The sequence below is a fragment of the Polyodon spathula genome, chromosome 15 (genome assembly GCF_017654505.1).
Source record: "Polyodon spathula isolate WHYD16114869_AA chromosome 15, ASM1765450v1, whole genome shotgun sequence".
Taxonomy (NCBI): domain Eukaryota; kingdom Metazoa; phylum Chordata; class Actinopteri; order Acipenseriformes; family Polyodontidae; genus Polyodon; species Polyodon spathula.
In genome coordinates this window covers 24,430,760-24,450,933 of record NC_054548.1, presented here as the reverse complement: position 1 = coordinate 24,450,933, position 20,174 = coordinate 24,430,760, and the positions used below count along the sequence as shown (strand labels likewise).

Here is a 20,174-nt window from a genome sequence, read left to right as displayed (position 1 = left end):
TTCATTGCACTCCAGGATCTTCTTTATCTGTGGTCCAACGAAGACACCGGCTTTGACCTTTGCCTCAGACAGCTTAGGGAAGAAGTCTTCAAGGTACTTGAAGGCTGCTGACTCCTTATCTAGAGCTCTGACAAATTGTTTCATAAGGCCCAATTTGATGTGCAGTGGTGGCATCAGCACCTTCCGGGGGTTCAACCAGTGGCTCCCACTTGACGTTGTTCCTCCCCACAGAGAACTCTGTCCACTGTGGCCACTCCCGCCAATGGTAGTGCGCCTTGGTGTCCCTGCTGTCCCAAAGGCAAAGATAGCAGGGAAACTTGGTAAAACCGCCTTGCAGACCCAACAGGAATGCCACCATTGCAGCCTCTTGATGCCATCTCAGAAAATGCAGATATGTATCCACTTAGGCAGCTGGAACTGAACTGAACTGGTGGGCTTAAGGCCCCTGTATTTATACTACTATTTATATTACTGGAACATTCTAGAAAGTTCTAGAAGTTACTCCAAGTTTACTCAGCACTGAATCTATCTAGAATGTTCTGGAAAATAGGTAAATTTCAAAATATCACTGTCCTGGTCACAAAAGCAAAGTTTGTGGGGAATAATAGCCATTTTCTATACTTTTGAGGCATAAGCAATTAGGAAATAACACTTACTACCCAGGAACCAAAAAAAAAAAAAAAAAATTTGTTACACGGTGTAATCTATTTGGTCTTAACATTAAACACACTATTATCATATTACATCTTTTGTTTCTCAATTACATTAATGCAGATATTTGCAACTGTTGCAAGAATGTGGTGTATTTCTGCTGATGCTGTACATCACTATCACAATGAAAACATTGGACAGTGAAGGCTAGTGTAGTTCTTGGCTGCTGAAACCTGAAAATGATTGTAGAAAGCAGAACTACACACTATCACACCAGGTAATAACTTTCAATTCAATGAAATAATTATTTTACAGAACTAATTTTAAAATTGTGGGTTGCTATACAGTAATGATGAGTTGCCATGAACGGGGAAAAAAAAGTTTTTCCTTAAGAATGTATATGAAAGGTAATCAACCTACCAGCTACTGAACAAGGTAAGACTTTAGTGAAAACAAACTTTAACCACTGCAAAGCTGTAATACAGTACTTGGTTGGCATTTTCAGTAAGTTTTCTTTACTTTTATTATCTTTCATTGTTTTAAAAAAAAAAAAAAAAAAACCTGCCTGGTACCAGAATTGTATTGCATCAACTGTAGGTCAAGTGGTTAAAATTTGTTCACATAAAGCGGTAACAAATATTGTAAAACAGTTTTTTCACCTGAAATGGAATCCAGCAATGAAATGGAAATTTCTATATTATCAGTTTTTTGCACAGAAATGTGTTATTGGTAATATTTTTTTTATGAACTGGAATGAGTCCTCAAATTTGCATGTATTGTTTTTAGTCAATAAATTATCATGGTACAAACTTATATAGTATTAATGTAGTGTATTATACCTATGTTTTAACAGAAAAAATGAGGCACACCATTAAAGAAGACTTTAACTAATTTAAGGACAGGATACTAGTCGGTTTATTTTTTTTTATATATATTTACATTTGTTTTAATGTGATAACTCCAAACTAAAAAACCCTCTCCCCCTCCTCCCTCAAACCCAACCACACAAAAAAAAACAAAAGTTCACAATATGTCATTTATTTATCTGGAGTCCTGTCTAGCTGTTTCTTTTGCTTCCTTTCCCAGAGTTTTTGGTGATCAGAAAAGCCATGCTTGCCCTTGTTAAACGAGTTGGGTCCTGCTGACGTAGGCGTATCTCTACAAAAAAATAAAAATAAATATTAGATCTATATAGTAACACCATGACAGGCCAAACAAATGATACAATTCAAATAGTTAACATACAGCTGGTATGGGATAGGGAGATCATAGACTCAATTTACTGATAATGCATACTCACTGGATGGTTTTAAAATATTTCCACAAGAGTAAATGCTTATCTTCTAGAGTGAGGACTTTTAATCCAGACAACATAGCAATTACTAAAATGTTTACATCTAAAAACAACTGCATTTATAACAAGCCAGACTTCCAGAGGTTAAAAGCAAACATAATTTTTAATGAGTTGTCCTTCAAATCTCTTTTTTTCCAGAACAGACTGAGCAGGCCTGTGGAATACACAAAGCATGGTGGGTGGAAAAGTTATTGTTAGGCGGGATCTGTGACCTTGTATCATTGAGGTTTATGGTCATGGATTCCTGCACCCCTTTAATAGTTTATGCAATATGTAAATGTAAGTACATCATGCCTTTGTGTGCAGCTGAGTACAAAACATCACTACGAGGAAGTGATAGGAGTGTGGTTGTGGGTTGAGGCAGCACAGAATCTGAAAAACTGTTCCCCATCTCCTTATTTTTTGTGATGAATTGTATTTTTATTTTTAATAACAGAAACAAAGCATAAAAAATAATAAAATAAACTATTTGCAACATTGCCAATGCTTGCATATTAAAATAATAATAAAATAACTAAGAAAAAGTTACTACAATATTGTTATCTAAAAATAAAATTACATACCAAAAACAGAAGCTAGTGTGAAGGTAATGGAAAGGAAGCCCATGTCATTTAAATATCACCGTAGCCAAATTGGCAGCAGTTGCACTCCATGCCTGTATAGTTGTCAGACGTTCCTTATTAATCCTGGCTGTGGAACATTCCAAAAAAACAATGCTTCTAAAGTCCAAGAGCCAGGTAGCAATCACAGGAGGAGAGGTTCTACCCAAAGCCGTAAAATGGATTTCTTGGCTGCAGTTAACCCTGCCAGAAGTATCCTGCTCTGGTGTAGAGAAAGACCCAGGGAGGAGTCATCATTCAATAGAAATACAACCGGATATTTTCTGATCCGAACCTCTGTCAGTTAAGTAAAAGTTTGAGCTACACTGTCCCAGAACTCAGCCACAATCAGACATTCCCAAAACATGTGTAGGTATGTGCCCACTGCACCAGTCTGACAACTGCACAGAGCGGACCAGGGGACCTTCTCATTTAAAAAGTATGTATGGAGTAGCATATGCTTTATGGATAAGTTTAAAGTGTATTAATTGGTGAGCTGGGTTCTTGGAAGCTGAAAAAATATTGTTCCATACATTGTCCCAGTCAGGAGAAAAGCCCAGCTTTTCCACTTCACGCTCTCAAATTTTTGTAACTGGCAGAGTATTACATGCTTGTTTTAGAAAGTGTCCATAGATAGTTGAGACTGTCCCTCGTGAACAGCTGTCTGTCACCAGCCAGTCTATCAAAGGATGAGGACATACATCTGAGTCCCAAGGAACCCCATAGGCACGTAAAGCAGACCTTAGTCTTAAATATAGAAAATATGAGAAACCTGGGAGAGAGAAGTCTTCCCTGAGTTCCTGGAACGTTCGAAGGCCTTTACTGTTAAAAATATCTTTAAAACTATGCACACCGCCATTTGATCAGACAGGGTATATAAAAGGCTTACCTCCTGTCAGTAAATGATTATTATTCCACATAGGAGACAAATGAGAAAACTTAAATGGACCACCCATAATTTTTCCACATCATACCAAGCTTTTAATGAATTTGCAATGATAGGGCCAAATTTGAAATTTAAGTTTTTCTTGGGGATGACAGTAAAAAATAAGTCCTGTAGTCTATGTGGATGAACTATAACTGCTTCCAAATTGCGCCAGGTGACCTTTGAGACTATGCTGGTCCATGTTTTTTTTAAGGTTCTAACTTGAAAAGCCCAGTAGTATAGTTTAAGATCAGGAAGAGAAAATCCAACATTAACCTTTGTGCGTTGCAGTACTGTTAGACGAATGCGGGAACGTTTTTCATTCCAAATAAATTTAGATATAATAGAATTGGCTTCCTTAAAAAAAAGTAGGATAGGGGTAACAGAAAATAAAAAATTAACTCTCAGTAATATGTTCATTTTAATTGTGGCTATCCTGCCTTGTAAAGATAAATGCAAGGGAGACCAGGTCTTGTTTAATTTTGTCAAATAAAGTAGTTTAATTAACTGTGTTTATAAGTTGCAGAGAGGGGTGAATTTGTATTCCCAAATATGTCAATTTATTATCAGTTAGCATTGTAATAGGGAGTTCTGCATTCTTTGCTGCTAGATTTAGAGGCATTAAAATTGATTTAGCCCAGTTAATTTTATAACCAGACATACTGCCAAATTTAGTAAATAGTGCTAGACAACGAGGAGTTGATTCTGAAATATCTGAAAGATATAAAATAATGTCATCTGCGTAAAGAGAAATGTAATGTTTTGAGCCTGCAGCAGTTATTGGAGAGATATTTGTACTTTGTCTAACAGCTTGAGCTTGCAGTTCCAACAATAGAGCAAATAGCAATGGGGAGAGAGGACATCCTTGACGTGTTCCCCGTCAAAGTTTAAAAGGGGAGGACTGACAGCTACCAGTCATCACAGATGCCAAAGAATTGTTATATAGTACTTGCACCATATGAATAAAACCTAGACCAAATCCAAAGCATTCCAAGACCAACCAGAGGTAGTGCCACTCAATTCGATCGAATGGCTTTTCCACATACAGGGAAAAAACTGCACAAGATTCCGAGTGGGAGGCAGCATCACAAATGACATCTAGTAATCTACGAATATTGTCAGAAGCTAGACGCCCTCTCATGAAGCCTGTTTGATCAAAGTGGATCAAACTACCAATATATTGTTCTAATCTAGAAGCCATGACCTTAGCATATAGCTTTGCATCCGTGCACGTAAGGAAAATTAGACCATAACTGGAACATTCATTTGGATCTTTTTTTTTTCCCAATAGTGAGATTGACTGTATTTTGGTCCCTATAAAAAGAGCCTGTTTCAATAGCGTAGCTATATCTATATGGTAATAATAATTTTGCTTGGTGCGATGAATGAGGAATTCTGCTTGTGACAACGTCAGGGCTTTAAATTCGGTTTTGAGAATATTTAATTGTTTTGCTCTATCATCAGAAAAAGCCTGCTTCTGTCCTTTCTCAAATTTGAATTTGGGTTTCAAGGTTAATAATTTGTTTGTTTCTAGAGGTGTGTATATGAGAAGAAAATGCAGCACAATTACCTCTCAGAAAACACTCAGTAACTTCCCAAAGAACCTGAGGATTCTTAGCAGAACTGAGATTAAACTTAATAAATTCTAGTATTTTATTACTGAGTTGTACAATAAAAAAGTATTAAAACGCCATCTCTTTGCACCTGAGGGCGTATTGTAGGCAGGCAATATATCACACAGTACATGGGAATGATCCAAAATTAATATTGGCAGTATGTCAATTTTTGTCACATATTCAGTAAGTGTAGATGAGGTAAGAATATAGTCAATCCGAGAATAGGTTGTGTTGAGCAGAAAAGAAGGTGTAATCCCTTGCATTATCATTCTTCAAACGCCAAATATCCCGCAAATTAGTATCTCTAATAAAAATATTAAAAACCACTGACGAATTCAAACAATTATCATCTGAATTGGGATTAGATTGATCTAAAACCGGATTACTTACTGCACTGAAATCTCCTCCTGTTATTAACTGGTGCTCCGAGAAATCTAGACAAGCATTCGCTATACCAGGAAGTAAGTTAATAAAAGTGTTTATTTTGAAAGCGGTGAATGTCCTCAGATTTAAGATGAGATTCCTGTATTAATGCAATCCATATCCTTTTACGGTGCAAAAAATCTAAACACTGTGCGTTTAACATGAGTATTTAAGCCATGGATGTTCCAAGATAGAATATTAATATCAGCCATCATGGTGGACCAACAAACGAAAACCTCTCTCTCAGGAAAACAAACAAAATTAAGACAGACATAGGGTGTATTCTACAAGTTGCAGCAAAGAGCACATTGTGTGAAAAGGTAATATACCAGTTAAAATAGATATCGGACAGATATGGTATGCAAAACAGTACAATATAATTGTAGGCAAGCACTGGCAAATAGAACAACAATAAAGAACAGATTCATAGAAAGTCAACACTGAGACATATTAACAATAAACACAAGGCAGTCAGCAGAGAGGTAGAAATTACTCTCTTATCTGCCAAAAACATAAAACTTCACTGAGCTGTGACCCCTCAACACAGCAAGGTAACGCTCTGATCTCTAAACCCCGGCCCTGACTCCAAGTCAACCAGGTCCATTGCTGAAATAGGGCCCGCACTCCAAAGAGACAGCGAAATCTTCAACTTCCATAGGTGTTTTAAATAGCTAGTGTTTCCCCCCATGAAACACCTTAACCAGAGCTGGATAAATCAGGAAAGACCTGATCCCCTTCTGAATCAAAGGTTTCCTGGCTTGCACCATGTCCAGTCTCTCCTGAGCTGTGACACTGCTGTAATCCGGGAAAAAGCGAAGTGAACAGCCACCGTGCTACAGGGTGGAGCTGGTCCGAACTCCAGCGAGAATAGCCTGGCGGTCGTTGTAACGCAGCAGCTTGAAAATCAAGGTGCGCAGCCTATTTCTACAGCCTTCCTTTCTGCTGTAGATGTGGTGGGCTCTTTCAATCTCAATAGATCTGCCCTCCAAAGCCGGAATCCATTTAGGAAGAGTACGTTGGAGGAATTTGATAGGGTCATCCTTCTCTTCGCCCTCGTCTAACCCAACAAGCCTTAGATTATTTTGGCGGTTTGTCCTCGTACTGGACCAGTTTCTCCTGCAATTTATCAAGTGAGTCTGGTTTCAGCTGACTCCTGTTTGACCGCCCGAACAGTTAGCTGCATATTGTCAAACTTAGAAGTAAATGTTTTCAAATCCTTTTCCAAGGATCCGAGCCTCTCCGTTAAACCGTGAAGTTCTTCCCCAATAACTTGTCTCATTAGGGGCTGCAAATCCCAGAGCTGTTGTTTCAGCAAACCCGCAACGGTAGCACGCAGCTGTGACTCGGGGAGGTCGGTACTCATATCCTTTAACTTTTTCTTTAATGGTGAGGAACTCATGTCTTTAATACGTTTCATTGCCATCTCCGATATTTTATAATAACTTATCGAATTAAGTGGCTGAAAAATATCGGGTGGGACTCCATTCCTGTCTGCAGGTCACCTGATCTCCCCCATCTCATGTTTGTCGTATTGTATTCAGTGTAAGATGGCTAGTGTAACCAGACATGCAAGCCAGAAAACACAATGAGAGCTTCTGGCTGTCTGCATCAATGTTAGGTAAATAACATGCATGCAAGGTAAATGTATTGTTCCAGAAACTTTCCAATAATGAGAAATCACAGGCATGATTTTTTTTCTGACCCAGTGAAAAATAAAGTGGTGAAACAACAGTACATAGCTCTGTCACAGCTGAAACCGTTTCTTTCTTTTAGTGTGTCATACCTGCCGATGTTTTTCATCCTCATTTTTGCTTCTGGTGGCATTTCTTCTGGTTCACTCTGAGGGGAAAAATTTAAAAACAGAACAGAATTAACTTCTTCTCTACTGGAGTGGAGGGTGGAGACCTATGGTGCCTATTAAATATCATTGGTGGGACACGAACTAATCCCCAGCTGGCACAAATTAATTATTTGTGGAATAATCTGAGAACTATTCCAATTTGACCTTGGTTCTGGAAACATTTTGGTAAGACATTTAACAATATAAGGCAGCAGTCCTGATATCCGGAGTCTCTGGAATTCTTTATGCAAACAGGGAAGAACTGAGACAAATACTGCTTTGTGAAATCTCAACACTTATCCAAACACATTGACATCACAAGTTCCTTGACCTTTGTTTTCTGCTATCATTAAATACTTCTTACTTACATCTTCTTCCTCGTTGAAAACTGCTGCTACTGCAGGTATCTTAGCAGGCAGAACTGGAGCAGCCTCTTTCGGTTTCTAGAATTTCACATTTAAAATAAAAAATGCCATTAACAAAACAGCCCTGCTGGATGCTTCAACTAAAACATTCACACCAACCCACAACAACAGAGGCAAATCCCTCCATCATTGCACTTCTAAAATTAAAGTGTATTCTTGTTCCTTGTCTCGATTTAATGGGTCCCATCTCCCAACGATTATACAGATTATTAAGCTGGTTAGGTGGAGTTTATGTGACGGTTTTTTTGTGGAGCACTCAAAACAAAATCATAAGCTCTGAAGGATTCCAATCATTACCACAAAAGTAAAGTTATCCCTGACAAATTCAAACTAGATTCAAAATAGGTAGCCAAATAAAACACGCAACTTAAACCTTTTTTTTGTCCCCTGCAAGCATGCAAAAGCAACAGGAAATGAAAAAGCATGACTTACGCTGGCTCCCAGTTTGATAGAGATAGGGGCTGGCTTCTTGATCAGCTGACTGCCTGATGGGAATGCTATTTTAGAGACTTTGGCCGGTGCCGGTTGTGAGTTGGAGTCCCCGGCTGCCTGTTTGGCAGATCGCTTGTCCGCGCTCCGGCCTGTGCTCCCCCCTCCATTGCTGGAAGAGACAGTCTTAGTTTTCACACCTTTGCCTCCCTTCTCTTCGGGTCCTGGTGGAGTCGAAACAACTTACCAAGGTGAGCTACTTTATACCGAGCAGGGGAGCCGAAGCAGCAACTTCATTAAGTACCTGTTACAGGGAGGATCTCTGTGCAGCCTTTGCCCTTACTGACTCAGCTGGCTTGTCCACTGTTTGCTAGATACAGCGGATAATACAGCAGCAGCTAAGAACATGTTGCACAGCAAAAGTGACAGCAGCAAAAGGTTAAATCTAAAAACACAGATGAGGTTGGCTCGGCTGAGTAATGCCAAGCCCCACTAACAGGTATGAATTATAAGGACTACATCCCATGTTTCATTGAACCATAGCATGATTGCTGGCTGCACAACACAGCCATGCTCCAGAAACTGGGATGTGATTCCAATGACACAAAAAATAACAACTTGGCCCAGAAACTCTTGAAAATGCAGCAATGTACTTCCTTGTAAGGCCCTGGAGGTTTGTCTTTAACTTTAACTTGCACCTGCACATTGAGCACTTCAAATTGCATGCCCTGCAAAAAGAAACTAGGGCTTGGCCCTGTTAGGATCCCACTTCCCAATAACATGCATTAGAATAAAACACACTTTACCAAGTTACTTAATACAATTTACATTAAACAGTATTCCTCTTCTACAGCTATCTTTAAAATAACTTACCAAAAAAAAGTGTATACACATTGCTTTCAAATTAACAGTGCTGAAACTTATAGCCACCTACCTGTTGAAAAGAGCAAATTATAACAAGATGGTTTTTGTGAAGAAAAAATAATAATCAACAGATGCATAATGCATGGTTATTTGTTTGAAATGTGGGTGGAGGTTACAACAAATGTGGATGCAAAATTTGGATGACAACCACGTGGAAATTCAGAGGCTAAATGTTGTTACTGTTAGTGAATGGTGATGATCGCAATTCTTTGTATGAAGCCGCAGTGTTTGTACTGGTAAAGTCAAACGCCTATAGCTGCACCTCCAGACACTGTATCAAAACTAATCTGACAGTCTAGGATGTGGGAGCCCACAGTGCTTATCCAAATAACTTGATAAGCACACCTATAGGAGTTGGTCAAAACTGAATTAACAGATCACCAATGGTCACCACAAACAACTTTAGGGCTGTGCAAGCTGGCAAGGCAAGGTTACATAAACTCTTGTCTAATCTTAATATATAAAGAAGAAAGTATGTCTGTCTGTCTGTTCCTTTATGCATTCGGATCCAGCAGGAACCAGTGCAGCCAAACTTTGCATGGTCTCTTCTTTCATCCAGGGGAAGGTCAAGGGCTATGTTTGGATCCAAAATTTTGACCCCTGGGGTACTTTATTTAGTAACCCCATTGCTGGTTCACTACAGTAGCCATGTATCTCAAATTAAAGAAACCCAGAAAACCATAAAATAAATAAAAAGAACAAAAATTTAAAAAAAATTAAAAATGGCAAAAACCCAAGGGTCCGACAACACTGTTCAACACCCAAGATTAGTAATTTATAGGAAACCATAATGCTACCATTACCCAATTTGTCATCCAAGAAATACTGAATTTCCCTGGGCAACAGCGGGTACTTCAGTTTTATATTTATTTATTTTATATATCACTGTGAGATAATGGCGTCTTAAGAGATGACTGTACATACTATATGAACAGCTGGGGAAAACATTTTTGGCTACATCTTATTCATACTTACTGTATATAATATAATATATATATTCTTTCATATCGATATTCATTCATTCATATATTATACACACACACACATTCACCCCTGTACATAAATCTGTTAAGTTACTAAATCCTAAAACAAATGGAAATGTGGTTGCCAAATCCCTTTAAAACCCATTGGAAAAAATAAAAAAATATATAGCATCATTCAGAATGCCTTAACAAACCGTTTATTGTAGTCGATGAAACAAAAGCGAACTGAATTAAACCGTGAGCAGTCTTTCCAGTTAAGATTAACTTAATTGACTCCAGTCAATTATCTAATCACTTTTGCATATATTAACGAAAACATATAGCCTAATCGTGATATATTATGTGTCACAATTTGTATCATATTTTTTAAGCGCCGTACAAATAACAATCATGTAGAGAGTGTATATTTAATAAAAATAGTGTTTAATTAATATATACATATATATGTGTGTATGTGTTAGAGTACGATATAATGCCAACAAAATGTCGGTAAACAGTATTCTGCGCTGAAGAAGTAAGACGTATTTGTTTTGCGCCACAGTACCGTACGATCAAGCTTAAATAAATCAATACGGGTAAACAAACGCTCTCTACGGCTGCCGTGCATAAATACATATTGCATTATATATGTGTATGTGTGTGTCAAGTAGATGATTACTGCAACTAGGCCTGGTTATGCACACGGCCGTAATTGAATATTTTCTATTATAATGACATACAACATTACTTTGCCTAAATGCCTTCGTTTCAGATTCTTTACGCCTAAGTTTTATTTTTATATTATCATTTTAGCAACAAATAAAATACTTATTTTCACCTCCGTCATTCAAGACATTTCCATCAGACTGCTTCTCATCCGCCATCTTCCTTAACAAAAAAAAAAAACAGACATGTCTCTCCACCCCCACTCTTCCTTCACCCGACAGATCAGAGGGAGGGTCATCAATTACCTTGTGAAGAAAAACTGCCAAAAATCCAAAAAATAACGAATAACTACAAAAATATTATAATGAGATACATATGTTTATGTTGATGCAAAAGCAATTTGATGTGGTTGCTGGAGGATAGCGCCTATATTGAATTAAGACTGATTAGTCATTTTATCTAAAGCGTTATATGCATTAATAATAATAATAATAATAATGAAAATAAAATATGTATAGTATATTCTTGAACAAAGAAAACTACGTGGCGACCTAATTCAAGCATTCAAAATTCTAAAAGGTATTGACAGTGTCGACCCAAGGGACTTTTTCAGCCTGAAAAAAGAAACAAGGACCAGGGGTCACAAATGGAGTTTAGACAAAGGGGCATTCAGAGCAGAAAATAGGAGACACTTTTTTACACAGAGAATTGTGAGGGTCTGGAATCAACTCCCCAGTAATGTTGTTGAAGCTGACACCCTGGGATCCTTCAAGAAGATTTTGGGATCAATAAGCTACTAACAACCAAACCAGCAAGATGGGCTGAATGGCCTCCTCTCGTTTGTAAACTTTCTTATGTTCTTATGTTCTAAATGTAAAAAACAAACATTAAAAAATGACAAGATTTTCAGCTGGCATGAAAAGATGCAGTAGGGAAATAAATTAGAATGCTTTTGCTTAGCTTTCGCTCTTTTAAAGTATCATTTTACAAGAGTGTCCTGCAGATTATTTTATGTTTATGAAAAACAGTTTAGAGAGTCAAGAGTGGTGGTGATATTGCTTTAATAAAAATAAGAATAAAAATAAACTGCAGGGTGGGTCTGGGGTATGTTGCTAAAAAACTACTCATTGAGTGTGGGCGGGTTGTGCAGTTTCAAATCCCTGTACGTCGATTTGGGCCGGGGATCCTTAGGGAATGCTTCACTAGCATTTTCCCCACTGTAGTCTGGAGTCAGTGTGCCTCCCTGGACCACAGCTATTGGTTGGGCTGAAACCAGAAGCTGAACTGTTGCCTCCGGTGTTTTGCTAGACATTTTTTTTTGTTTGTTTGTTTTAAAGCCGAGAGACAGTGGCACACCTCAGTCCTGAACTGAAAACCTGCTTACATTCAGTGGGCTTCTCTCAAGTAGAGACAGTCATGAAAAATGGTGTGCTGGTCTTGTGATTTGGAGAATTGTTTGCTGGGGAAGTTGAGAGACCGCCATCGTCTTTCACTTGTGGCCCGAGCTAGATCTGAATCCAAACCTCCAGAGATGAAAGAAACCAAAGAGGCAGGAGACATACCCATGGACCTCTTAATGGGTAAATTGTGGGAATCTGATTGGATTTGCCCTGAAGTGTAGCGACACAAATAGCTCGGTTATGTTCTTGATTACACATGGTCTGTATGTCTATTATGGTAAGTAAAAAGGAGGCATTTGTGTTGGAGGACACTTAAAAAGAAAAAATTAAGCAGTTAAACTAACCTCATTTTAGTATGTATTTCTTAATATAATGTATTTATTTTATTGTATTCATTTAAACTGGGATTTGCATAGTACAAATTACAACAGAAATAGTTGAATAGAAAACAAGTACAAGTTGATACAAATACAATTATTTGAAGCAAACCGGTTCTAAATGGTCACTCATTGTGAAGTGCACTTGGTGCTTTCAGCATTGTTATAACTCTGAAATGTATTCATCTTGATGTCCAGTACCACATATCCATTCACGGTGTATCGCATTGCCCCTCAGTTTAAAACATCCACAGGTTGAAGCCCAAACCTTCACTCGCACGGTGTATTTCACAGGCACATCTGTGTACATCTGTTATGGCAGACATGGGACTGATCTGTGTTAACCTGTACTAGTCCTGCTCTTCACCCAGAATTATACAACTTTTCCCCTTTATTAAATTCCCTGTTTGCCCCTTTCCTCACACTGCCTTTGCGATAGACCCAAGCCTGAACTATCCCCTTGCCGGACTCCCAGGTGAAACTTGTGTACCCATCGCATCTGCTCCTCTGGCACCCAAAAGCATTGCTTCTTTGTTATCAATTGCCATGCGGTACACCCAGGGTTTTTCTTGTTGGATTTAAATGGCATTGTAGTTAGTGGGAGTGGCAAATAAGAACAAAAGCTGGTATTGTTTCAGGTCTGTTGAATATCGGAGGCAGACAGTCAGAGCCTTCAGGGGCTCCTCTTTATCTGGCGAGAGCTTTCACATAGGCATCGTCGGACCCTCTGGGAAAGGTAAATACTTTTCCTGTGAGATCTATTGTGATTTAAAAAAAAAAAAAAAAACACCAAATAGGGTCACCAGCAGTTTGCCTTGTAAATAGCACTACCTCATTGATTCGAATGTCGTTCAAGTTGGCTGGGTGCCCACAGGATGAGCTGTAGTGGCCTTTGAGCTCCTATGGGTCAGTCGGGAAAATTGGCAGGGTATTGCCCACATCATTATGCTTCAGCAACCCCTAATGGTCAAGTGCCTGTTCAGAGGCTTGCCAGGCTGGGCCTTAGCTCCTGGGTTCAGTAGCTTGTTAACATTTGTTGCTTAGGTTTGGCAGGTGAAAATAGGCCATTTGCTAAACAGCAGGAGTTGAGGCCGTGCTTGTATCGTTGTTCTGATCAGAAAGGGCTTTGGGCATTTGAAATATTGGGTAGAAAAATGTCTACATATTTAGAAATTATAAATTTTCATTGGGGTATGTAAACTTTTGACTACAACTGTGTGTGTGTGTGTGTGTGTGTGTATATATATATTGAACAAAATATAAACGCAACAATTTCAAAGATTTTACTGAGTTACAGTTCATATAACGAAATCAGTCAATTGAAATAAATTAATTAGGCCCTAATCTATGGATTTCACATGACTGGGAATACAGATATGTATGGTCACAGATACCTTAAAAAACAAAGGTAGGGGCGTGGATCAGAAAACCAGTCAGTATCTGGTGTGACCACAATTTGCCTCATGCAGCGCGACACATCTCCTTCGCATAGAGTTGATCAGGCTGTTGATTGTGGCCTGTGGAATGTTGTCCCACTCCTCTTCAATGGCTGTGCGAAGTTGCTGGATATTGGGGAACTGGAACACGCTGTCGTACACATCGAACCAGAGCATCCCAAACCTGCTCAGTGGGTGACATGTCTGGTGAGTATGTAGACCATGGAAGAACTGGGACATTTTCAGCTTCCAGGAATTGTGTACAGATCATTGCGACATGGGGCCGTGCATTATCATGCTGAATGAAACATGAGGTGATGGCGGTGGATGAATGGCACGACAATGGGCCTCAGTGTCTTGTCACGGTATCTCTGTGCATTCAAATTGCCATCGATAAAATGCAATTGTGTTCATTGTCCATAGCTTATGTCTGCCTATACCATAACCCCACCACCACCATGTTCACAACGTTGACATCAGCAAACCAAAGCCATACACGCTGTCTGCCATCTGCCCGGTACAGTTTAAACTGGGATTCATCCATGAAGAGCACACTTCTCCAGCATGCCAGTGGCTATCGATGGTAAGCATTTGCCCACTGAAGTCGGTTTCAATACCGAACTGGAGTCAGGTCAAGACCGTGCTGAGGACGACGAGCATGCAGATGAGCTTCCGAGACAGTTTCTGACAGTTTGTGCAGAAATTCTTCGGTTGTGCAAACCCACAGTTTCATCAGCTGTCCAAGTGGCTGGTCTCAGACGATCTAGCAGGTGAAAAAGCCGGATGTGGAGGTCCTGGGCTGACGTGGTTACATGTGGTCTGCGGTTGTGAGGCCGGTTAACGTACTGCCAAATTCTCTAAAATGACGTTGGAGGCGGCTTATAGTAGAGAAATGAACTTTCAATTCTCTGGCAACAGCTCTGGTGGACATTCCTGCAGTCAGCATGCCAATTGCACGCTCCCTCAAAATTTGAGATATCTGTAGCATTGTGTTGTGTGACAAAACTGCACATTTTAGAGTGGCCTTTTATTGTCCCCAGCACAAGGTTCACCTGTGTAATGATCATGCTGTTTAATCAGCTTCTTGATATGCCACACCTGTCAGGTGGATGGATTATCTTGGCAAAGGTATGTAAACAAATTTGTGCATAAAATTTGAGAGAAATAAGCTTTTTGTACGTATGGCAAATTTCTGGGATCTTTTATTTCAGCTCATGAAACACGGGACCAACACTTTACATGTTGCGTTTATATTTTTGTTCAGTGTGTATATATATATATATATATATATATATATATATATATATATATATATATATATTTATATATTTTTTTCTGTTCTTATTGCCAATTACCAGGTGGACAACAAAAACATACACCTTCTATGTTCTACTATTTGACATGGCTTCTATGAGTTGGAGTAACTCACCATCGCAGTTGGACGTCAACACAAACACATTTTGGTTTAGTCAGTACTTTGACCTCTGGAACACAATATTTTAGGTTTTGAAGAATAAAAATGACACACATGATGGTAACGCAAGCCTCTCTGGTATGCCTATTAATTTTGAAGGGTGAACAAGCAGGGACTGCAAAGCAGCTAGCATTTGTGTAACACAGATATCGGGCTTGAACTCATTGTATGTGTAAATCCTCTCATTAATATACATTAATAAAAATCAATGACATGAAATACAAAGCAAAAATATGTTTAAAAAAGGTCCATTGTAGATGTTTTTCATTTAAGGTTTTGCAGTACAAGAACTCTTCTTGGGGTACCTTTTCTTTTTTAGGGTTTATATTATAGTAAACAGCTTTTTATTTCCTGGACGCCGACAATTACCGTATTTGACTGTTACAGAGCAAATTAATCTGAATCAATAAGCCCCCTCCGACATGTGAGGAAGCTGTACAACAGGAAGTGTGCACCTGGTACTGAATGGTTGGGCAGTTCATTCCAGGGGCAGTCGGAAGCCGGCCATTCAGGAAAGGGGCGGAGTCATGGTACCAGGAGTCACCGACCTAGTTCAGTTAGCAAAGTGTCAGTCATGAATTGGAGGAGACGTGACTGAACTAGCTATCAGTGAGGGCGGGGCTCAGGGTTCTTTAGGGAGACGTGCCGTCATAATTGGTTCCTTAGTTGTGGACGGTGGAAACGTGAGTGGAGTGTTTTCCTATTTGATGAATTGTCTGTGTTAGTTTTGTCAGATGGCTAGTATGAAGCCGGGAGCTGCAGCAAGAAGCCAGCGCTAAGACCCTACCACTGCTGAGAGCTCTGCACCTGCACAAAGAGCACCTACAGTCTGGAGACAGGATTTTTGGCTTTGACAGCGTTTGTCTTTGGATTATTTCAGGACTGCAACCCTTTTTGTTTCTGCTGGCAATACCCACTGTTGGGTAGCGCCAGTCTTATTATTTAACCATCTCAAACCATGGAAAAAGAAAGATTAAAAGTACTGTTTTAACCGTAACTTTGTGTCTGTTGTTGTTGAAGCACCTACATCACCTGTAGACCTGAGCACTGCAAATCAGTTGTTCACAGACTAATATTTAAGTGTGCAGTTATTCTTGTTTATTTATTTTGTTATTTATGATTTATATGGTTTAGCCTTCATGTTAAATTATGTCAAGTAAAACTGTATTTCTTTCAAGGATTCGTACAATGACTACAGTTTGGGATGGACCAAAGACCTCAACTGTGCAAACTTGTACCGATCACAAACCTATAAAAAAAGAACATGTTGTGACACCAGCTTTCTAAGTTTAAAGGGGTACTGATCCATAGGATTTTATGAATGGTTACAGAAAATATCACGTTATTAAATGTTTTCAGCAAAAGAAAAAAGGCAATTTGGGGGTGAAAATGAAGTACTTTAATGATTTGTACCCCCTGGGCTACAGCAGAGCCTACAGGTAGGAGCAGATTGAGGCCTGTTTAGTTCATGGTGACAGAAGGCAAGATAAAAACTTGTGTATGTGCAATTGAAATTACTATCAAGGAATAATAAAATGGAACTCCAATAATCTATGGTGCACAGAATAGAAAACAGTAGACTACTGTAGCAGAGCAAGGCTTATTTTTACAATGACTATATGCAAATTACGGTTCCACTGAAACTTTACAATGCCACAAGTGTTTACAACTGCAAATGTAATTTTGAGGATGTCCTCAATCAAAATAATTTGCTTTAATCATAGAACAATTTGAATGTTAGCCATGGGCGTTACATTGGTTTGTCACGGGACACAATCTGTACTATTTTGATACCTTCTGTATGTTCTGTAAGGAAATTGTGAGGTTTTCTGCCTGAGAATGCTGACAGGTGAGCCAATTCCTGAAATGTACACTGTGATGTACCCACAATGTTCAAATGACAATGTATCAACAGTTCAAGACCACTTACCAAGACAATAATAGAATAGGTTTTCTTGGAAAGAGAAAGTTATCTTTATTTATGCAAGGATATGTTTTTGTTGGTGTTCAAAATATACTGAAGTTTTTATTTTGTTCTTTATGCATTGTCAACATTATATCCCAGAGTTTTATTCAGCTTTTGTATAAACTACTTAGGGTGCACACTTTGGAACTGGAACATAAGTTAGCATATAGTCTATTGAAAACTGTGGAACAATTTTTAATAAAACAATCAACACTTAATCCAGGAAGGGGAGTCCCGATAGCAAATGAAAAGAAAACTGTTTATTGCCTGGAAAACCTGTGAAGTCATCAATAGTGAACTGATTCGATGAGGAGGCATATTTCTCAAAAACCTGGATACTTCCCATTGATGGAAATATACAATTCCAAATCGTTCAAATCGTTAACATTTATTTATGCATCTAATCATTTTGGCCAACATGTATATCTTGCTTTGAAATGCAACAGTTCAGCAAACTTATTAAGTTCAGTCTTCCTCTTCCCACCAGTTCTTCCCCTTGGATTTGTCAGCAGTTTCCCCTGACCTGCTGTCCTTAAGGCGTGTCTGTTGCATTCTGGGATTAAAGGTCTGATGCCTGACGAAAGCACCTTGTGTTCTGCTGTTGTCCCTGCGGGCCTCCGCTTTCCCCCAGTGCTTGTGTTGACTTTGCTGCAGCTGGTTAAACCCTTCGTGTTTCCTACTGGGAACAAAGCGCAGAGCCTTCTCCCAGCTTCCGGTGTCTTTGATCGTCAGTAGAATACGAATCACCTGGTCCAGGGTCAGATTTTTGGCCCCCGAATCCCAGTGTAGGTACTCGTCCAATGGGAGCCGGGCAGTGGCTAGATTGAGCCGCTTAGCATTAGCCAGGGAAAGGCCAGTCTGGATGGACTTATCCACCATAGCGCCTACAATGTAGACCTTATCATGGTCGAAAGTCTTTAGCACGTGGGGCGAGTCTGCTGTCAGGTAGACCAGCTTTTCCCTAGGAAACACTTCCTGGTGTGGCTGGTCTGTGACGCTCACAAGCAGTCTGTCCCAGGCCCCGCTGTAGCGTTTGATAAGTTCCTTGTGATAGGCGGCCTCCACCTTCAAGTTGCAGAAGTGGAGGTGGAAAGGGTCCAGGGCCCTCCGGTTCCAGCCTTCGCACTCCATGAGCTGGGAGACTGTGTTCTCGATCTCTCTGCGGGTCATATAGCGGTCGTAGCTCATGTCGAACACCAGAGATTGTCCGAACTGCATGGCCTGGGCCGCCCTCCAGCTGTAGAGGGTGTCTATGGAGCGCTGCCAGAACTGGAGAAGGAAGGTGTTCTTCATGCGGCTTCCCTCCTCTTCCTCATCCTCCCCACTACCCTTAGCATCCTCTGCTCTCTCCTGCTTCTTTTTCTCCTGCTTCTTTTTGCGTGCCTTCTTGTGGCCCTCTTTGAGGGCAAGGTACTTCAGGTACTTCTTTCTGGATGACTTGGTAGACAGTTCCTCCAGAGTCTGCAGCTCCTCCTTCGTCATGTTTTCTGGGACCAGCTTGCCAGCCTGTCGCCACATCTCCACCAGCTCCCGCATTGCACCCAGAGGGGAGGCTTCCACGGTTTCCTCTGCTTCTGTCACTGCTGCGCTGTTGCCTCCAGACTTCATCACTGATTTCCAGAGATCCAGGTCCAGTTTCTCAGTGCTTGGCTGGGAGGTTTCTTTCCTCAAACAATGGGCTGTGGACAGAGCACGGCAGGGAAGTGAAGAAGGCAACAGCAGGGATTTGAGGCAGTGCATCATCAGCCAGCTCCGCTCCCTCTGCGCGAGGACTGGTGTCTGTTTAATGCACTGCCTCCTGAGAATGTTCACGAGATGCGTGTTTAGGAACCTCATAGTACAACTGTTCTGAAATCAAAGAGCTAGGCAAAAAAAAAAGAGAGAAATGTGTTCATTGTTTTAGAAAAACGTGTTAATTTTTTGGCAAATACATTTTACATCTTTAACTTTTTTCATTATAACTTAATGCCATCACACCTACAAAGTAACTAAGCATAAGCAGATGCCACAAGCACAGCTACATTTTTTTTTTAAATCGAACTGCCTTTCTGCTGGGAGCGGTTTCTGTTTTTTTTTTTTTTTTTTTTTTTTCCAGAGAATCGTGAAGTAAGCTATCTGTTGTCCTATCTATCTTGTTTTTTACAGTGGGTTGTGCTGTGGAAGCTGTAGTTCTGGTGTGCAATTATTCTGATGCACTATTATTTTAAATAACTAGTACATTAATACCCGGATTTAGAGACATATCAACAAAACGAATCGACGTGTACAGCCTGTTCTGACCGAGAACACTGACTTGTACTACAACTAACAGGAAAATCATTCCTGGTTGAATAAGTACTGAATTAATGACAGCAAATCCTGGCATAACGACATTTCCATTGCGGTATTTACTAGTTTAATTAAAGTCCTGTTTGTTATTAAATAATAAATTGCAACTGGGGCTTCGTTCACAACAGTGACGCGCTTACCTTTGTTTGGTAGATTACACTTATTCGGAATACTGATGACTTGCTGCATCCATGCTGTCAGCTCCACGAAAAGGTCATAATGACGATCGTGTAACCTGAATTACGTTCCCCCAAACTAAAGGAATCTGACACCGACGGAACCCTTGGTGTCAAGAGGTGCTTAATCACAGGATATGTTTATTAAACATAAACTCTCTTCAGAACGTCGTTTTTTACCGTCATAATATAAATTAAATTAA

General features: G+C 39.7%; 2 protein-coding genes across 3 annotated transcripts; both read right to left on the bottom strand.

The window, feature by feature from the left end:
* Window positions 1-1,195: 1,195 nt before the first annotated feature.
* LOC121327887 (PEST proteolytic signal-containing nuclear protein-like) lies at window positions 1,196-11,066 on the bottom strand. The gene is made up of 5 exons (XM_041272196.1): window positions 10,987-11,066; window positions 8,266-8,486; window positions 7,777-7,851; window positions 7,352-7,407; window positions 1,196-1,809 (listed from the first exon to the last, which is right to left on the bottom strand). Exons 1-5 carry the CDS (start codon window positions 11,030-11,032, stop codon window positions 1,689-1,691), a joined length of 519 nt encoding a protein of 172 aa, XP_041128130.1. The 5' UTR covers window positions 11,033-11,066; the 3' UTR covers window positions 1,196-1,688.
* Window positions 11,067-16,854: 5,788 nt separating this feature from the next.
* On the bottom strand, window positions 16,855-20,016 carry LOC121328097 (tRNA methyltransferase 10 homolog C-like). Of its 2 annotated transcripts, none has more exons than XM_041272585.1 (2): window positions 19,936-20,007; window positions 16,855-19,146 (listed from the first exon to the last, which is right to left on the bottom strand). In XM_041272585.1, the coding sequence occupies exons 1-2, from the start codon at window positions 19,982-19,984 to the stop codon at window positions 17,933-17,935; spliced, it is 1,263 nt and encodes a 420-aa protein (XP_041128519.1). In that variant the 5' UTR covers window positions 19,985-20,007; the 3' UTR covers window positions 16,855-17,932. The 2 variants fall into 2 exon arrangements, with proteins under 2 accessions (XP_041128519.1, XP_041128518.1); XM_041272584.1 differs by having other exon boundaries at window positions 16,858-19,329; window positions 19,936-20,016.
* Window positions 20,017-20,174: the final 158 nt, after the last annotated feature.